The sequence below is a fragment of the Mastigoproctus giganteus genome, chromosome 6 (genome assembly GCF_048544385.1).
Source record: "Mastigoproctus giganteus isolate SK-2022 chromosome 6, ASM4854438v1, whole genome shotgun sequence".
Lineage (NCBI taxonomy): Eukaryota > Metazoa > Arthropoda > Arachnida > Uropygi > Thelyphonidae > Mastigoproctus > Mastigoproctus giganteus.
In genome coordinates, this window is record NC_143580.1 from 220,611,763 (window position 1) to 220,631,895 (window position 20,133).

Here is a 20,133-nt window from a genome sequence, read left to right on the forward strand (position 1 = left end):
TAACTCTCATTCGATATTCTCTTTGACGCTCTCACTTTTCCTTTCTCACTCATTCTCCCTCTTTCTTTCTCTCATGCTTCTTTCGTTCTCCTTTTCTCACATTCTTTCTTACTCTCACATTCCTACTGTCTCATCCTTCTATCTCTCTTTCTTTTTTATCTCTGTCATTCTCTTTCTCTCTCTCTTTCATTCACCTGTCGCTCTTTCCTCTTTCTTTATTCTCTCTCATTCTCTCCTTATATTCTCTCTCATTTTCTCTTTATGTTCTCTCTTCGACTTTCTCTCTTTCCCGATCTCACTCATTCCCCTTTTCTTTCTCTCATTCTATCCTTTTTTCTCTCTCCTCTTCTCACATTCTCTTTTTTAGTTCTCCTTTTACCTCACATTCTTATTCTCACATCCTTCTACACTCTCTCTCTTTCTCTGACTCTTTTCTCGCTTTCGCTCTGATTTTCCTCTCTCGTTGTCTTTGTCTCTGTCTCTCTGTTGCTCTTTTTTCTCTCTCATCCTCTCTATTTTCTCTGATTCACTGTTTCTATTCTCTCTTTGGCTTTCCCTCTTTCCCTTTTTCACTCGTTCTGTCTTTTCGTTTATCCTCTTTTTGCATTCTTGCTCTCACATCCTTCCAACTGTCTTTCTCATTCTTTCCTTCTTTATCTCTCTCTCTCTCCAACGAAATATTTTATTTAAAAACAGCATTTTGTCGTGAAGAATATTATGGAAGACAATTTATCATCTTTAATATATTAATAGTAGGTTTTATTTATTGTTTTTTTTTTTTACTGTTTTCACTGAACGAGAGAGAGAAAAAAATGGGAAAAAACGAAAGAGAGAGCAAATGAAGAGAGAAAGAGAGAAATCAAAATAATAGCCATATTAAGAAAACCAATTTGTAAAATAGATGGCTGGCCCATTTGGACTCAATTTCTTAAGAATGTATATTCCACAGAGGATCAAAAAGTAAATTTTATCAATTATTGTGAAATATGTTTTGTATAATTTGAAACTGTTTTTGGTAGAACTATTTTGGTTTTTGTTAGAATTATTTTGTTTTTGTTTTAATTATCAGATATTTTTAGATATAAAGTTCAAATTTTAAACAATTTCATTGACAGTTAATAATTTGAAATACTGAATCAATTTTTTTGAAACATATTTTGTGCAATTTGAAACTGTTTTTAGTAGAACTATTTTGGTTTTTGTCAGGATTTTTTGGTTTTTGTTAGAATTACTTTGTTTTTTGTTAGAATTATCAGATATTTTTAGATATATATTTTAATTTTGAACAATTTAGTAAACTGTTAATAACCTGGAATGCTTAATCAATTTTTGTGAAATATATTTTGCACTATTTGAAACTGTTTTTGGTAGAACTATTTTGGTTGTTGTTAGAATTATTTTGTTTTTGTTAGAATTATTAGATATAAAGTTTAATTTTGAACCATGTCATTGACAGTTAATAACCTGGAATGCTGAATCAATTTTTCTGAAACATTTTGTACAATTTGAAATTGTTTTTAGTAGAATTATTTTGGTTTTTGTCAGGATTTTTTGGTTTTTTGTTAGAATTATTTTGGTTTTGTTAGAATTATTAGATATGAAGTTTAATTTTGAACCAATTCATTGACAGTTAATAACCTGAAATGCTGAATCAATTTTTATGAAACATATTTCGTACAATTTGAAATTGTTTTTAGTAGAACTATTTTGGTTTTTGTCAGGATTTTTTGGTTTTTTGTTAGAAATATTTTGTTTTCGTTAGAATTATTTTGGTTTTTTTGTTAATATTTTATTAAAAATTTGCTACCCTTTCAAAACTTAAGAGTGTGCATGTATGTGTGCATTGTGTGAATATGTATACGTTCAAGCAAAAGTTAGAGCGTCAAATACGTAATCAAAGCATAGTAGTAGACTCCTTCCAAGCATTCTTAATTCTGGAAGACTTTCAAAAAGGTGCAAATGTTCAAAACACTGGTGCAGGAGAAAATATTACACGTCGATCTGTGAGCAAATCTTGGGATTACATTTTTGCACTTTACTGTTAATTTTTTAATTAATTAGTAATTAATTTTAAAATTAACGAGTCATTATTATTTCGTATATTAAGATTGGGATATATATATATATATATGTATTTATATATAGATATATAAAACTTTAGCATATCCACGTATTTGTGCGGTTAGAATGGCTCTGACGTCAAGGAACGATTAGAGTGTAGGGTACAACAAGATCGTAATGATTTTTCTGACTCATTGAGAATGTAATTCTTATTCACACAGAGGGTCGGGTTTAGAAGAATTGGGGGAAGGGGAAAGAGGGTAATTTGCACTTAAATATACATACAGCATGGCAGTTTCAACAAAATAATTCACACCCTAAAATTCTATCTATTACGCACGCTACAAAAAATTTAGGTCCAACTAGAACTAACAAATTTAACATCTTATCATAAGCCACCAGAGGGCGCGACAATCTAACATCTCGATAGCGGCTTTTTGTCGTGTTCTGTGCCTTGATATAGTACCTCCCTTAAGTGTTAGCAAAGAACTCGACATTGCCTCTCACGAGATTACCCATTTCTGTATTTAATATTGAACCTTCCAAAATGGCGTCGTTCAATCATTTTTTTTTTTTCTTTTTCTTAAAGTTCGGTTCATCCATTTAGGATGATAGAGGTAGGGAAAGGGTAGTATTGGGTGAGATAATTGTTTTAAAAAACGTTGCCAAAAAATGGTCAAGAAGCGAATATCCTGCTCTAATCACTTTCAATTGAGCGATGGTTTCATTTTCTTCTTTTTTTTTTCTTCAGTGGGACATCTTTGTAGATCACCTACATTAATAGTATCTGTCTCACTTAATAACAAATGTGGGATTTAAAATACAGGGAGGCACTTGGTATACTAGAGCGGTGATTTTCGCTTTAGTCCATTTTTTTTTTTAATTTTTTTTTTTAATCCCGAATGATGAAAACAGCTATTTTAAAACACACATACATACATGCATACATGCTCACATACAATTGAAGAGAGCTTTGGTTTTTCTCCCAATGGAAAATTGGAGATCTTTCTCTCCTTCTCTCTCTCTTTTCTTTCTCTCTCGCTCTCTATTAAAGCCATCCAGTTTTGCTATAAGGAAGAACGCAGTATTTGGGGAGAAAGGGAGTGGTTGAGGGTTGATAGATGGATGAAAAACCGAAAACAGTTAACAATATACGAAACAGCTAAAGAAATTAGCTGCTATTGACGACAATTTTTATTTACTTTCAATAATGAGATGATTGTCAAAAACTTTAAAAGAAGTGGGACACACAACTGGCTTAGCCAGGTGGCAGCAAAGAAGCTACTTATTAAAGGGATGGGATTAAAAAAGATTTTTTTATCTTTCAGCGTTCCTTATAAAGGCAGTTTAGAACAACACCATCATTTACTTTCATTCTCTCTCTCACACACACACACTCGCTGATTCTCTTCATCTCTGTTCGTTTTTTTTTCTTTAAATTCTCTTTCAAATACGGGAAGAAGACGAAAAAATTCTTAATATTTTTTTATAGGCCTGTAAATATTTCTTCATGCTTTAGCATGCAGTTTGTGGTCGTCTTAAATGTACTAAAATACTTCCAACAAAATTCGTCTCTCTATTCTTGGTTTGACCACAAATGTTTTGTTTTACATCGCATGACAAGCCACGCGATGGGTGACGTTTACAAATCACAATTAATGTCTTTGACAGAAGTAGTAGACTATAAGATTCATATCAAAGATTGACCAAAAATCTCACACACTCACACACACACACACCAACTAACTTATGGTAAATCAAAGTTTTCCAAAATCCACATCTTTCTTTCCCCCTCTTTCGTTTTTTAAAGGCAACAAGAGACTAAGCCCAAGACCATTGATTTCTTTAAAGACAAAAAAAATTAAACAAACAAACAAAATACTAAAGATAGACTTTTTTGTTTTTTTTCATGTGATATCTTTTGAGTCTGAGTCCCTGTCCGCCAACGCTGGCCCAGCGTTCTGATTCACCACGCACTTCCTCATATGTTTCTCTAGAGTGCTGGGCACAGAGAAAGGCATGTCACAGAAGCGACACCTATACACATCTTTTCCAAGTCGACCGTGAGTTTTCATGTGTCGTGTGAGCTTCGAGCTCTGTGCGCATGCGTAGCTACACAGCTCGCACTTGTAGGGTTTTTCCCCTGTATGAGATCGGCGATGAACAGTAAGATTGCTGCAGTTCTTGAACACCTTGCCACAATACTCGCAAGTGTCGTTTCTCCTCTGTTCCTTCGGTTTGGTAGGAGTTCCTCCAGTGGCAGGGGTGGGTAGGATACTAACAACACTGCACGTACCACTAGTGCCCGGTCGTGGGCTAACGGACCTTCCCAGGCCAGTGGGGGTGGCCGACTTCAAGGCACTTTCCGTGGATTTATGGCGAGACATGTCCGTATCGTTCGTTGTCACCCCCAAGAAGAGGTCGCGGTTGTGGTGTGACGAATGAACAGACGGCAACCAGAGGCCAGCGTACAAGCTATCTCGGTCTCGCGGATGATCCCCTAAGTCCAATTTCAACCTTTTGCTGACCTCAAAGGGATGGTCGAAGGCACCCAAAAGTCCGTGGCCAAAGTCCAACGGGGGCTGGCCGATGATTTTATTGCCTTCGTCTCGATTGGGCCGTTCTGGTCCATTCTCCGAAGCGTTGTTCACCACCGTCGAGGCGTTGCTGTCCGCTTCTGACAAGGGGCGCTCCACCTTGACAAGGGATCGCGCGGAGCTTTCTTCGAGCGCCTGCTGATAAGCGTCATTGTACTGCTGGATGTTGCTGAGTCCGATTTTCTCCATTACTTCCCCCAGCAGGGAATGTCTCGTCTCGGGACGTTCGGGGTGTTCGCACTTTGTCCCTTCTGTTGAAGTGTTCGATGCCGGGGTCGTGTTGGCAGCTGGTCGAGTAGTCAAGTCCTCCGCGATCATTTCGTTACCACCATCTTCTGTTTCATCTTCTTCGGGTTCTTCGTCTTCGTCCAGTTCCTCCTCTTCTTCTTCATTGTCGGCTGTTTGGCCATCAGACGCATCGTCATCTCCCGCACACTGTTGACAACCCTTCACCGTTGAGTCCGGTGTTGATCTTGCAGACTCGACGCTGTTGTTTTCTGATACTGTGGACCCGCCGGGTGATTTGTTTTGATGGGTTTTCATATGCCTCTTCAACTTACTGGCCTGCGTGCAGGCGTGGTTACAAATGTGGCACTTAAAGGGTTTCTCTCCAGTGTGAGATCGCCGATGGACAATGAGATTGCTTTGGAAGCGAAAAGATTTTCCACAGAATTCACACGATTTGAGCTTTGGAGACGTTGGTGGATCGCCAGCTTTACTGCTTGTCGAAGAGGCTGAAGATCTCTGTTGGGGAGGTTGCGGTTGAGGAGGTAAACTCGGTTGAGGGGTTGACGTTGGCGTGGAAGGCTGCGAAGAAGACAAAGGTGGCTGAGAAAAAGGAGGCGTTAACTTCCTCGGTGAAGGGGCCGTATTAGGACTGGTGGCTCCGGCCAATTGCCGTAATCTCTGAGAATAGAAGTCCATCTGTGGCTCAAATCCCAGCGCTAGGGGCGGAGGTCGAGGCCTTTCTAAACCTAATGGCCCCCTGTCAAAGGGGTGATGTGAATCGAACGGGGTCAGTCCTAATGGTGGATGGTGATTCAGCCTGTGGTACTGATCGCTTAATAACTCCATCCGAAAATCATGACTAGAAGGACGGGGGAACATATTGGGGGTGTTTATCGTGGGTCCAAACTGTCTTTCACTCAGAGGCATGCGCAGTAACTGTAAAGCGGGATGAGTGCTGACTTCTAGGCCTAATGGCTGTGGCAACAAAGGTTCGTGGCTGGTGTTGGAAGATGGAGGTAAAGAAGATGGAGTCGAACTGGCACTGCAGCCATCCACGTAGATTTTCATGCCATGAATGTGTTGAGCATGCTGCATCAGCGTCCAGGCAGACACAAACGTCTGTTTACAGGTGTAGCACACGTAATTGCTGGGTTCTGAAAAGAAAAGAAAGAAAAAATTAGTGTTTTCATACTGACCATTGCTTTCCACATGAACATTAGTGTAGATAAGTCAAGAGAAGACGTGTTTTTTTTTTCTTTTTTTGTGACGCGTGGCAAGGGGAAATTAAAATATTCCATCGGTCATCAACTCTCAATCAATCTCTGTCAGAACATCCCGGTGAGAAGTCCTACAATGGTGCCGAGTTCGCTGATAGCTGATTTCCTAATGAGAGCGGCTTTTTCCCCAATTTCCCCCCTCAACACATCACGCCATAAGACACGATCGCAAAGTTCAACCTGTAAAATCGGAGAACCCGAGGGGGGGAACTGAAATGGCTTATTGGAGAGGGAGTAGTGTGTACTAAGAGAGGGGGGGAGGGACAGAAAGCCACAGAGGGATGATGTCGCGTCTCAGTTGGAGACACAGCTCAAACAATAGGCCATCAATCATGCCGCTGGACACAAGGAAAGACAGCGTCTCCCACCTCCACAATCACCCCTCAAATGCTGTCCGCTACTCTCGATTTCCGATTCTCTAATCTAGGATTTGGACTGAAGTGTTTGTCCATCCATACCAAGCTGTTTTTTGTGTGTAGACGACGCCAAAAAAAAAAGTTCCATCTTTGGTTAGACCGCATCAAGCCTATAATCTTTCTTCAACTCTGCAGAAATTTCAATTATACAGGACAGGGATTCCCAGCTAGCCAAGGGTTTAAGACAACCGGAAGTGAGTAAGGAAAAAGGGATACGTCTTAGGAGGGGTGATTTACACATTCAGTCATGAAAAAAATAATGTCCAGAGGGGGGGTGGTTAATATGAGATGGGTACTTTTCCAATTCAAGCTATTATCCTTTTTTTTTTCTTTGGTGGTTGAGTATTAAAAATAAATAAACACCGCAACCAGCTATTTCCGGTTAGGGGGGTACTGCCGCTACACGCGATAAAGAGGAATTGACAGATGGACGGAGAATATTCGTGAATTGGAGCCGACAATGAGCGGCCCCTCTTGTATGGTCGCCCCCACGTCCAGCGACAGTTGGTATTGATTTTTAGAGGAACGAAAAGGTATTTTCTTCTTGTTTCACAAGGAAGCTGTAGTTAGTTCAGTTTTCTGTGAGAGAGATAACTTTCGGGGATGGAGGGATGGGCGAAGGAGACTCGAAATTAAATCACCGATTTCATTTAGCACCGAAATCATATTTCTTTCTTTCTTTCTTTTCATTCTTTTTAAGTACCGTTGTGTTTTGAAGGTTAGTGGAGAACATGCGATGATGGAACTGGGAGAGAGAGACGAACATAGAATTAAAAAGAAAGAAAGAGAGAGAGGAGGAGAAAAAGAAAGAGAGACAGAATAACAGAAAGAGAAAATGAAAAATGTAAAGGAGGATGGTGAAGAATGAAAGAGAAAATGGGAAAAATGAAGACAAGAAGAAAGGTGAATATATTGTCACAAAACGTGGACCGAATGGAGAGCAGAGAGAGAGAGAGATAGAGGGAGGGAGGGAAGGAGGGAGGGGAGGGGAGGGGAGGGAAAGTAAGAATAAGAAAGAGAAAGAAAAAGAGGAAGAATGAAATAAAGATGCAAGGAGAAAGAATAAGAAAAAAGGTGGAATGAATGATAGAAAGAGAAGAGGTGAAAGTATAAATGAGAGAGAGAGAGAGAGAGAGAGAAGTGAAGGAAGGGAACAGTGGCAAGAATGAAATAGAGAGAGGAAATGGAAAATAGGTAAGAATAAAAGAGAGAAAAAATGAGAAAAATTAAAGAGAAAGGAAAGAAGTGAAAAGTTACAAAAGGGAGAACTAATGGGGATAGGGGAGATAGTAAGAATGAGCAAAACAGAAAAGAAGAATGAGAAAGGGATAGGAGTACAAGAAACAGAGGAAGAAAAACAGGAGGAAAGACTGGGAGAGACAGGGGGGAATGGCAATGAATGAAAGAGAGGGAGACAGAATGGGAAAAAGTGAAGGTGAGTGAAAGAGAGAAAACCGGAAAGAATGAGAGTGAGAGAGAGAGAGAATATGAGAAAGATTAAAAAGAGCGAGAGAATGGGACAGATTAAATAATTAGAGAGTGAGAGAGAGAGAAATGGGAAGGAAAGAAAGAAAGACAGAGAGAAACAGGAAGAATGAAAGATGGAGAGAATGAGAGAGAAGAGGTGAGAGTATAAATGAGAGAAAGAGAAGAAGAATGCGAGAGAGAGAGAAAGGGTGAAGAAACGAAGGAAGGGAACAGGGGCATGAATGAAATAGAGAGGGAGAAATGGAAAATGGGAAAGAATAAAAAAGAGAGAGAAAATAAGAAAAATTTAAGAAAGTGGAAAGGAAAAATAATAAGATATAAAAGAGTGGAATAAATGAAGAGAGGGAGAAATGGAAAATGGGAAAGAATAAAAAAGAGAGAGAAAATAAGAAAAATTTAAGAAAGTGGAAAGGAAAAATAATAAGATATAAAAGAGTGGAATAAATGAAGAGAGGGAATAGTAAGAATGGGCAAAACAGAAAAAAAGAAGAATGAGAGAGGTGTGAAAGTGGAAGAAAAAATAGGAGGAAAGACTGAGAGAGAGAGAGAGAGAGAGAGAATGGCAAGGAATGAAAAAGAGAGAAAGAGACAGAGACACACAGAGAGAAAATGAAAAAGATTGACAGGGAGTGAGAGGGAGAGAGAGAATACGAAAGAATTTAAAAATAGTGAGAAGATGTGAAGGAGTGAAAAATTACAGAGTGAGAAAGAAATGGGAAACAAAGAAAGACAGAGAGAAAACAGGAAAGAATGAAAGAGAGAGAGAGAGAGAGAGTTTGTTCGTTTGTTTATGGGTTTTACGGCGAAAGGGAACACAAAGAGAGAGAGAGACAAAATGAAAACGAGAAAGAATTAAAAAGAGAGAAATGGAAAACAATGAGAGAGAGAGAGAGAGAGAGAGAGAGAGAGAAAATGAGGAAGAATGAAAAAAAAAAAAAAAAAAACGAGAAAGACGAAACAGAGAGAAGTGGACAAGAATGAAAGTGAGAAAATGAGAAAACTGAAAGAGAGAGAAAATGGGAAAGAGTGAATAATGAAAGAGTGCGTGTGTAATGGGGGAGAGAGAGAGAAGGGGAAATTCGAAGGGTAGAAAGAGAAAAGATGAAAAATTAGAGAAAGAGAGTGAGAGTGTGCAAAAAACGAAGTACAGCAGGAAGAAAGAATAAGATAGATAAAGGGAGAGAGAGAGAGAGAGAGAGAGAGAGAGAGAGGCGGGAAGAGTGAAACAATAAAACCCCTCAACCTTACTCCAAAGCTACTTGGGGCACAAATTTTTCTGCTGCACTGACGCCCCCTTACGGGGAATTGTTTAACTAACCGAACCACTTGGTAGTGGAAGCTTACTTATTCATCGGCCATATATGAGGAGAGTCGGCCACTTTACTACTGCAGAATCGCGTTCAACCAGAGGGAGACACAGTTTGCGAGAAGGACTGGGGGAGGGGGCAACCCATAAATTCTCCTCCCGTCCTTTCGTGTGACGTGAACAAGGCGCGAGCCTGCCACAGTCACTAGAGGTAAGAGTGTGGGTGTACGAAGCACAATGACATCGACTCACTATCTCAGCCATCGTGCGTTGTGTTGTGGCATTTATCACTCAATAAATCCTTCCCCCTTACTGTTCGGGGCCACGCTAACAGGTCCGTAAGAGGCACGCATCCAACAACCATTCACTGGCCGCATCTATTCCTCCTCCGTCCCTCTTGTCTTCTCATCACACCTACAAACATATGCACCACATGAATTAGGCAATAGTTGGAGAGAGAGAGAGAGAGACCGAAATAGGCAGATAGAAGACACTACAATAGTTCTCTGTCTCTCTCTCTCTCTCTCTCTCTCTCTCTCTCTCTCTCTCTTCGTCCACTCATAGAATATTCAAGCTTATTATCAGTCTGACAGCAAATATTAGTGCTTACTTTACATAATCCTTTTAATGGACCTAGCTGTGATCCCTGTGGGACTCCAGTCAACGATACTGGCACTCACCACAAAAGTTTGATGGCTTTAAATATTTTGGTGACCTTCCAATTTAGTATTAGTACTAAAACAGCATAATCATGATGTATGCAAGCAACCTTCAAAAAAAATGTCCATTCCCTAAATATTTCCAAACTCTCCACCCCGGCCACCTTGCAAGAAACTAATTTCGACCTTCCACAAAACGTTTTCCCAAGATAAACTTCATACGATTTATGCTACTGTTTTTCCTAAGATTTTACATTTGTTTTCTTTGGATCTGTTTCTCTCTACTTCCTTCATTTTATTAACTACCTCCCTTAAGGCTTTGTATCTCTTCTGTAGATGCCGACCTGGATACAATACTCCAAGATGGTCTGACCCTTATCTGACTAACGCTATGTGAACCCATTCTTTGTGATATGCAGAATTAATAACGAAAAAAAAAAATTTTTGTTGGGGAAAATCTACTATAGGATCTGGGAGGTGAAATATTTTTGTTGGGAGAGCTAAATTAACCTGTAGAATCAGAAGTTATGGTTTTGTTGGGGAGGGCTAATACACGTGCTGTAGGATTGAATTATTTTTGTTGGGGAGTTTAATCAACCTACTGTAGAATCTGGGGATTGGTTTTTTGTTGGGGAGGACAAAATCAACCTAATGTAGGATATGAGGGTAAATATTTTTGTTGGGGAAGAACTAAATCAATCTACTATAGGATCTGGGATCGAAATATTTTTGTTGGGAGGGCTAAATTAACCTGTAGAATCAGAGGTTATGGTTTTGTTGGGGAGAGCTAAATTAAATCCACTGTAGGACCTCAGGATCGAAATATGTTTTGCTGGGGGAGAGCTAAACAACCTACTGTGGAATCTGGGGTTGTGGTTTTGTTGGGGAAGGCTAATAAACGTGCTGTAGGATTGAAATATTTTTTTTGGGGAGTTTAATCAACCTACTGTAGAAATGGGGATTGTTTTTTTTGTTGGGGAGGACAAAATCAACCAACTGTAGGATCTGAGGGTTAAATAGCTTTGTTGGGAAGACTAAATCAACCTAATGTGGGATCTGAGGGTGAAATATTTTTGTTGGGAGAGCTAAATTAACCTGTAGAATCAGAGGTTATGGTTTTGTTGGGGAGGGCTAAATTAAACCCACTGTAGGACCTCAGGATCGAAATATTTTTTTGCTGGGGGAGGGCTAAACAACCTACTGTGGAATCTGGGGTTGTGGTTTTGTTGGAAAGGGCTAATAAACGTGCTGTAGGATTAAAATATTTTTGTTGGGGAGTTTAATCAACCTACTGTAGAAATGGGGATTGTTTTTTTGTTGGGGAGGACAAAATCAACCAACTGTAGGATTTGGGGGATAAATAGCTTTGTTGGGAAGACTAAATCAACCTAATGTAGGATCTGAGAGTGAAATATTTTTGTTGGAGAGGACTGAGTCAATCTACAGTACGATCTGGGGGTTAAAATATTTTTGTTAGGGAGGAGTAAATCAACCTACTGTAGGATCTAGGGATTGAAAGAGATCTACAATTACCACACCAAAATCCTTCTAGTTTCATTATTTATATACTATCACGGTGCTTCTATTTCTTTTGAGATGGAAGGATCCCTTGATTCTTTCCCTCTACAGGGGATGCATATTATCCTCATGAAGTCTATCCCCTAGGGGTGTAAATGCACACTAAAACATCTTCGGAATGCAAAACACTAATCCCAATTACGTAGATATTTCAAACGGTCATACGTACGTTTCGATTATTTTTCACCGCGATATCCACATGCAGCCGGACCCCCGACAGGGGCAGAAATTTGTCCCATCTGCCGATAGTGAAGAAAAAGCACCCCAATTATTGTGAGAAGCAAATTGTCCGACAGTTCGGAACCGACAGCGCATGACGGACCGTAGGTAAGAACTGGGTGCGAACTTTTCTTCGCGTTTCATACAATAGGGGGAGAATACGAAAGTGGGGGTTTCGATGGGGAGAGAAAGTACTGGTCTCAATAGTCCAACCTGGGTTTCCCGTTGGCTGACAAGGGTGACCAAGCAGGGGTGTACTTTCAATAGATAGAAATGACCAGACGAACGCATCGAAGTTGACCTCCTACGGAAGAGAGCGGTGAACGTATCTATGAAGAAAGCTTTTCACACATGAGGGCGCCCTTATACTTGCTACCGGACGCACGTACGAAGGACAAAGCGATCAGGGTCTAGTGGGCGAAATGAAACCATATGCTGGAGGGATTCATATTTCTCCAACTTTGTTCTCCCGCACAGATGTCTGATAATGTTGTCTGTATCCTGTACAATTTCTTTCTGTGCTTTATGCCCAACAAAACCATTCATAACTCAATCTCTTCTCTCTCTCTTTGCATCTACCGTTAAGCCCAATAAGGTCCACTTAGGCCTAATTTTCGTTAAACGCTTTAGAAAAGATTTCAACAAATTAGGCCTATCTAAGCCTAATTCGGTAGGCTAATCTATTCGTCCAGCTAAAAGAAGAATTTCATTGTTGGAATTATAATCTCCCGCCAGACAGTGGCGGGAGATTCTCTTCAATGGACAAACATAACTCGGTCTCCTCTTCTCTCTTTGCATCTTCTGTTAATCCTAATAGTATCCACTTAGGCCTAATTTTCGTTAAAAACTATTAAACAAATTAGGCCTATCTAAGCCTAATATATTAGTCCAGCCAAATGAAAAAGATTGAATGTTGATTTATAATCTCCTGTCATTGGCTGGAAACAGATATGCAAATCAGGTTATACAGAGGAAGATATTTCTATCTTCAATGGACAAACGTTATAAATTACACTGGAAAAATTGTGTGACAGGTCAAAGTTTAAGATGTCGTCAATTGACTTGTTGTAGAAGGACACTGCAGGCAATCCTTTGTTGGAATTTGCAGAATTCACTCCCCCTTCCCTTGACAGGGTCGTAAACAGAGCAAGGTTATAGTTGACCTTAACAGAAGTGTATTTTTCCCCACCTCAAATGAACCGGTTTCATTTCTTCCGAGAAGGACATGCAATTGAAAGAGCAGTCATCAAAAACTTAAATGCATAGAAGAGGGTCGTTCTACTTAGGAAAAAAGAGACAGAAGGGTCACGTGAAAGAAAGGCGATATGGAATGAATGGACAGTCGTAAATCAATGTCTTTGATAAAGCGTCAGGTGAAGAAATTGCCCAATGTTGATTCGTATAATTTTATAGACCAATTCCACTTTATTTGAAGCCGTCCCATGACCCAGAACACTAATAGGTCAACTTTGGAAAGAAAGAAAATCTTGAGAAATCTGTACTTCTCCAAGAAGGTCGAAAGGCCAGGCTGCTGAGCCATTTCATAAGAATCTTATGAAAGATCTGAAAATATTTCATTGTATTCGGGGTTCTTTTTATCGCTTTATATATGCAAGGCTTGATGAAAAAGTTCGGTGAGTGTTGCAAAAAAAAAAAAAAAAAAAAAAAACTTAATTCCATGTTTAAATTGTAAATATTCTTCAGTATAATTCTCCAACTTGTTGCAGCGTGTCTGCCAATTCAACAGATTCTTCTGAATGACATTTGCAGTGGAAAGCAAGCGAGAATCTCCAGGGAATGTGAAGAAGTCAGACTGTATCAAACTTCTCTGAGTACCTCAGAGAAGATCCCCTTGGACTGAGATAATTTCTCTCCAATCCACAAAAATGGTGTTAAAGAGTAGTTGAATTTGTTAGTCGATTGTTGCGGGTTTTAAGCGCATCAGCAACTTAGGACATATTGCACTATACATAATAGATCTGCAAATTGTGTGGTAGATTTGCTGTTTACTGGACAAAAAATCCGAATTTCCGAGAGAAAAACCATGCTACCTTTGCCTTAGATCGACTAAATCAGCCAGGTCGAAAAAGGTCATAAAATTCCTCGCATCATTCAAATGATTCGAACTGAAGTGTTTTCCACCCGGTGTGGGCAGGACCGTGATTACTACCAACGAGTTTTGTCTGTTAACAATTACCTGATAGCGCGTGACATGGCTTATTGTCGTGGTGAAGGAGCCAACCATATCGGAATTATAGGATCGTTTGCTAGGACATACCCATACATCCAGTACTTGTTAAAATTTTTGTTTGCACTATTCGACAAATATTGCTCAATCAACTCAGATGAAATGAGGACTCAATACTGCCTTTGATCTCGATGAGAATGTGTGTGAAAAACTTCTTCACCTTCAAGCGAATGTCTTGAAAATTGTTAGTGGGTTTCTTGAATACAACAATTGTATTTAATAATAAAATCTAAATTTATAGTGAAAAGAACGTTAAGCCTAACGTCGTTAGGCTTAATTAAGCCTAACGTTCATTCTGCTTGACTAACACTTTTAAGTATTAAAATTTAAAAAAATCCTAATTGTTTAAATTGAATTTGTCACCTTAAAGCTAAATACAAATTTTCCAACAGGTAAAACAATAAATGTCAGTAAATATATAACAAAATTTCTATTGTTTGCCTTCTGGTTTCGTCTTAACTACTCGCTTAAATAATCCAAAAATGCAGCCTCGCGTCTGTTCTATAAATTAATTTATCTGTAATCTCTTTGCGCTGTTTCGTCGCGTTCCTGATTAAAAGTCTCACTTTTCTTTGTATTCGCGAATGGCTTAGAACACCCTCGTTGGCGCATTCAAGTTCGTGTCTAATTGCATGTAAATGAAAGATTCCTATTAACCCTGAAGCGACACAAATGGTCGCCCCTCTTTCTTTCAGAGAAATCCGATCCAATTTATTTCTTTGATATTTCTTTCCGTCTCCATCTTTTTCTATTTTTTTTTTTTTTTCCTCCTTCTTCTCTCCTTTCCTTTTCGTGTTCCTACCAGTTTAAGTGTGGCAAAGCAGAGCGCGAGCAGGACAGAGAGAAAAGAAGGGGGTGGAGACTTAAGCTTCACAGTGTTGTTACGCTAATTTACGAAGAAAGTGCCTTGCCAAGTGATTACGATGTCAAAAGAACAAAGCCCCTATTCTTCCTGACACGAATGGGAGAGTGGCTGGCGTGCTATCACTTATCTATGTCATTAAAACCGCCCAGAAGAGCAATGTTTGCAAAAGAAATGTGAGTTAGCAAATACAAGATAACAAGGCTAATTGTTCCTTATTAGAATGTAAGCACCCAGTCATTCTTCCTGCTTTTCTACCATCATTTTTTTTCAACCTACAGCCGAGGACATATTTAAATCTGTTTACATTTTTAATAGTGACTGCGTGACAAGAAACATTAATTAAGGTCGCTCTCAAAGGATTTTTTGTTTCTTCCTTCGTTCTTTTATTCTGCTTCTTTTTTTTTTTTTTTCGCTGAACTGATTTTAAATTACGAGGACCCAACTTAAGAGAGAAGAATGATACCGTATGTGAAGTATTTGAAATATATGTGTGTGTTCATCTGTTTATCTATTTATCTTTTTATCTTATTTTATCTATCTTTCTGGACAGATATTTTTTATGGTTTTGCTTTAATTTTATTTTAATTAATTTTATTTTTTAATTTCATTTTATTTTTTTGTGATTTTGCCTTTATTTGTTTTCGGATTCTTCACTTATTTCATTATTTTACATTTATTTTATGATTTTACATTGTTTTTTCTTTATTTTATGATTTTACATTATTTTATCTTTATTTTATGATTTTACATTGTTTTATCTTTATTTTATGATTTTACATTAGTTTCTGGAATTTTATGGTAATTTTTTGCGATTTTAACTTTTACTTTATTTTGTTTTTTATGGTTTTACTCTTATTTTATTTTGCATTGATTTATATTAAATTTATTTTCTGATCCTACATTTATTTTATTTATAATTTATGTTCTGATTTTACATTAATTTCTGGAAATTTACAGAAAACGAGTTTACAGTTTTTTTTATTTAAATTTTTTTGTGATTTTAACATTTACTTTATTTTCAGTTTTTTATGGTTTTACTTTTTAGTTTATTTTAAATTTATCTTTTTTTTTAATATTTTATGATTTTGCATGCATTTATAATAAAATTATTTCATGGTTTTACATCTAATTTGTTTTATGATTTTACATTCGTTTCTGCAATCTTACAGTAAATGAGCTTACATTTATTTTAATTGAAACTTTTTTGCGATTTTAACTTTTCAGTTTTTTATGGTTTCACTTTTAGTGTTTTTTATAATTTATTTTATTTTTAATATTTTATAATAAATTTAATTCCTTTTACATCTAATTTGATTTATGATTTTACATCCATTTTATCTTTGTTTTCTGATTCCATTCGTTTTATTTTTATTTTTGAACTTCACATTTTTTTAAAATTATTTTCTGACTTTATTTTATGATTTTTCATTCATTTTATTGTTAATTTATTTCATGATTTTACATTTACTTTTAATTGTTTTATGATTTTACCTTTATTTTATTTTTAGTTACTTTATTAAGTAATTAATTTACTTATTTAAAATGAATATATAATTACTTGGATTGTTAAAATTAATTTTATTTATTTATGCAAGCAATATTAATTCTTCAATTTTATTAATTCTCCAATTTTATTAATTCTTCAATTTATTAAAATTCCTTTAATAATTATTGCCATTATCGATAAATTTTATTTAAATCTAATAATGAAAACTAAACTGTTTGCAAAAATTCCGCTAGGTGTCACTCTCGCAGATCACGCAATTGCCACTATGACAATAATACATCCATTACTCTCTAACGCGCGAATTATATTTAGGTAAATTTCATTTGGAGCATATTAGCCGCGTCTGGTGACGTAACAATTGCGCTTTCACGCGAGCGGGAATGCTTCAGACGAACTAAACAATACCACGGTCAAGCATGCTAACTGGTTAGCTTATTTAATTGGTACCAACAATGTTTCTGCACTTAGATGCCATTATAAGTCATCGGCCATGAAGTCATAAACCTTAATAGGGGGCCCTTTCGGTTTGTTAGCGTTAAGTGACGCACAGTTTATGTTTTATAGGTTTCCATAATTGAAATGTTCAACAATTTGAAGTATGGAATAAATCAAGAGCAACGGGAGAAGAGGTTAACTACTGGAGCGGCTGTTAATATTACAAATAGATTGCATGATTTTCTCTTGCATGATTTCCTCATAGAGATGACTCTCTTCAAGATCCGTTTTTTAAAATTAATGTTTATAAGAAAAAAATTAATTTTCGTAAACGTCGTCTGCTGGCCATTTAAAAAAATTCAAGAATCATTGAAATCATTCAAAAATTCAAGAATCATTTAAACTTATTGAAATGTATTCGAAGGGCATGTACATTTCAATTAAAATATGCCCCAGTGAATGGTTTAAAGTGCCACGCGACAGATTGAAATGTATATATAATATATATTGTTGATCATGCTTACGTCATCAGATCGCGTGGCACGTTCAACAATGCATGATACATAGTTGAAAGTGCTACGCAACAGAATGAAATGACAATGTATTGTTGATCATGTTTACGTCATCAAATGAACCGATAAGTAACATGCATTGTTGAACGTGCCCCGGAAGAGAAATGTACCAATAAGACATTGTTGAATGCGCCAAGCGATAGCAATAAACTGTGAATGTGACATAAAAGCGGGAAATAGCAAATTTGGCGGGAATATACTCGCGTTAAAGCGAGTTACAGCAATTGAAACATAAATTTGCTGATCTGAAATGGAAATTTATTTTGTAAATACGGTTTTCAAAGTGAAAAAATTGGATTGTATGCATAAAAAAAATGCTGCATTTAAAATCACGAACGCCACAGAGCAGCCGAAATTTCGTAAATGTCGTCTGATGGTCGTTTAAAAAAATCCAAGAATCATTTAAACTTATTGAAATGTATTCGAAGGACATGTTCATTTCAATTAAAATATGGCGCCAATGGATGGTGAACGTGCCACGCGACAGAAAGAAATGTGATATATAATATATTGTTGATGATGCTTACGTCATCAAATGAAGTGGTATGTAACATGCATTGTTGAACGTGCCACGCGACAGAATGCAATGACGTATAATGTATTGTTGATCATGCTAACGTCATCAAATGAACCGATAAGTTACATGCATTGTTGCACGTGCCTCCGAAGAGAAATGTACCAATAAGACATTGTTGAGCGCGCCAAGCGATAGCAATAAACTGTGAAATGTGACATAAAAGCGGGAAAATAGCAAATTTGGCGGGAATACTCGTGTTAAAGCGAACTAGAGCAATTGAAACATAAATTTGCTGATCTGAAATGGAAATTTATTTTGTAAATACAGTTTTCAAAGTGAAAATATTGGATTGTATGCATAAAAAAAAAAAATAAAAAAATTGCTTTATTTAAAATCACGACCGCCACACACACACAGCAGCCGAAATCGCTTAGGTGAAAAAAATGATAAAAAGAAGAAGAAAAAAAAAATGCTTGAAGAAACAAATAAAACAGAAAAGTGCCGTAACTACAGTCAGCAAAGGGGGCTTGGGGTTTGCATCGGCCGCGCGTGCCTTCAGAGACACGTTCGAAAATGCAGCGCAATTTTTTCCCCTTTAATGGCCTGAAGGGTTGGACTAGTTGAGATTTCACCTTTCAAAGTTTCCGGTTTGGTTCTGCAAATGTCACTAAAATATTGATTTCTCACTTGCTGCGTGCCACACAGCCTCCCTCCCCTATCTTTCTGTACCCCCCCCACTCTCTCTCTCTCTAGTTCCTTTGCAGAAACTGATCAATGAAGCTAATAAGATATTCCGGCTTGTCCGTTTCGCAGATGAAGATGTCAGGTAGCGGCATCTTATGCTTAACGTGTTCGGCAAACGACCACTCCTAATCTGATCCCTTTGCTTTAATTACTGCTCTCCTTCCAGTTGATTTTAACAAAGACCCCTCTAGGGCTCCTGATTTCAAAGTCGGATAACTGTGGCTCGCAAAGGACGACGGGATATTAAGAGATATACGAACGACAAATGGCAAACAATTAACAATTAATAATAAGTGTAAAGATGAACACTAATAATAAAAAAATTGGATAACAAAAGATATCTTTAAAGAAAGGGCTCAACCGGAAGTAAATACGAAATTACCGGAAATTAGGCTTTTGCAATAATTATCTTAAGAAAAGTATGTGTAAAATTTTAAATGTGTGACTGAACACATCTTGTAACAGCATTTAATATTTATTTCAATATTAAACAAATATTTAAAAATTAAAAACAATTACATGCGCAGTTTATACTCCAATTTATTTGAAAGTGGGTGGATAGATGCAAGCTAAATTTGCTTTCAGATGGGGTGGAAAGGTAATGGAAAGAAAATACTGGGGTTCATTAAGAATGAACGGATTTGATAAAAGGGATATCTGAATTTATTTTCAAATCATTGACCGCAAAATTAAAAAAATAATAATAAACCACGTGATCTGGGTCCATTGTTAAAGAATTTCTGCAATAAAGCAGACGATTCTGGAGGTTAAAATGTTAACAAAAGCTGTTTCATGAGATTGACAATGGACCACGTGACCTGAATCCACTCTTGCATGCTTTCATGGTGATGGCCAAGCTAGATCTTGCGGGATCTTGAGAAACGTATATTATGAAAAAAGACAATTAATTGCGTCATCAATTACTGTTATTCAGTTGCTATGGAAATTGAGGTCTTCTTATATCTTTACGATATTTCCAGTGATCTTAAATCCATCATCGTATTTCAGTGGCTATTTAGATCCAAGATCTTTATGAAGCGGTTAACAAATTACTGCATTCCCCGGACCCACTCTTAGTTGGTTACCATGGAGATCTAAAAAAAATCGGTCTTCTCAGAGAGACTGAAAAGCAAATAAGGAGGCCATCGCGATCTTAAATCCATCACGGTGGAGACCTGATCTTAAACTTTGCTAATTGATTTTCGTAACGATTTAAAACAGAAGTCTTTACGAAACCGGAAATAAATTACGTCTGCTAAGTTCATTATTAAAGAGTTACCATAGTTACTAAAAAAAAAAAGCAGACGCCTTCTCAAATCCATTGTTAGCAACTTTTCAAATTATTACAAGTAATGCTGATGCGTTATAATGATGATGATATATGTCCGGCCCTAGGAGTTTCATATAGGTTGTTTA

The 20,133-nt window shown here is 37.3% G+C and overlaps 1 protein-coding gene across 1 annotated transcript in view; it reads right to left on the reverse strand.

Moving 5' to 3' along the window:
* Positions 1-2,148: 2,148 nt before the first annotated feature.
* LOC150085005 (BCL11 transcription factor A-like) overlaps positions 2,149-20,133 on the reverse strand; it is a 185,213-nt gene continuing 167,228 nt past the window's right edge. The window contains exon 3 of the mRNA XM_090376732.1: positions 2,149-6,040. Within this exon, the coding sequence (XP_090232858.1) occupies positions 3,969-6,040 (2,072 nt within the window). The 3' untranslated portion in view covers positions 2,149-3,968. The remainder of the gene's footprint in view (positions 6,041-20,133) is intronic.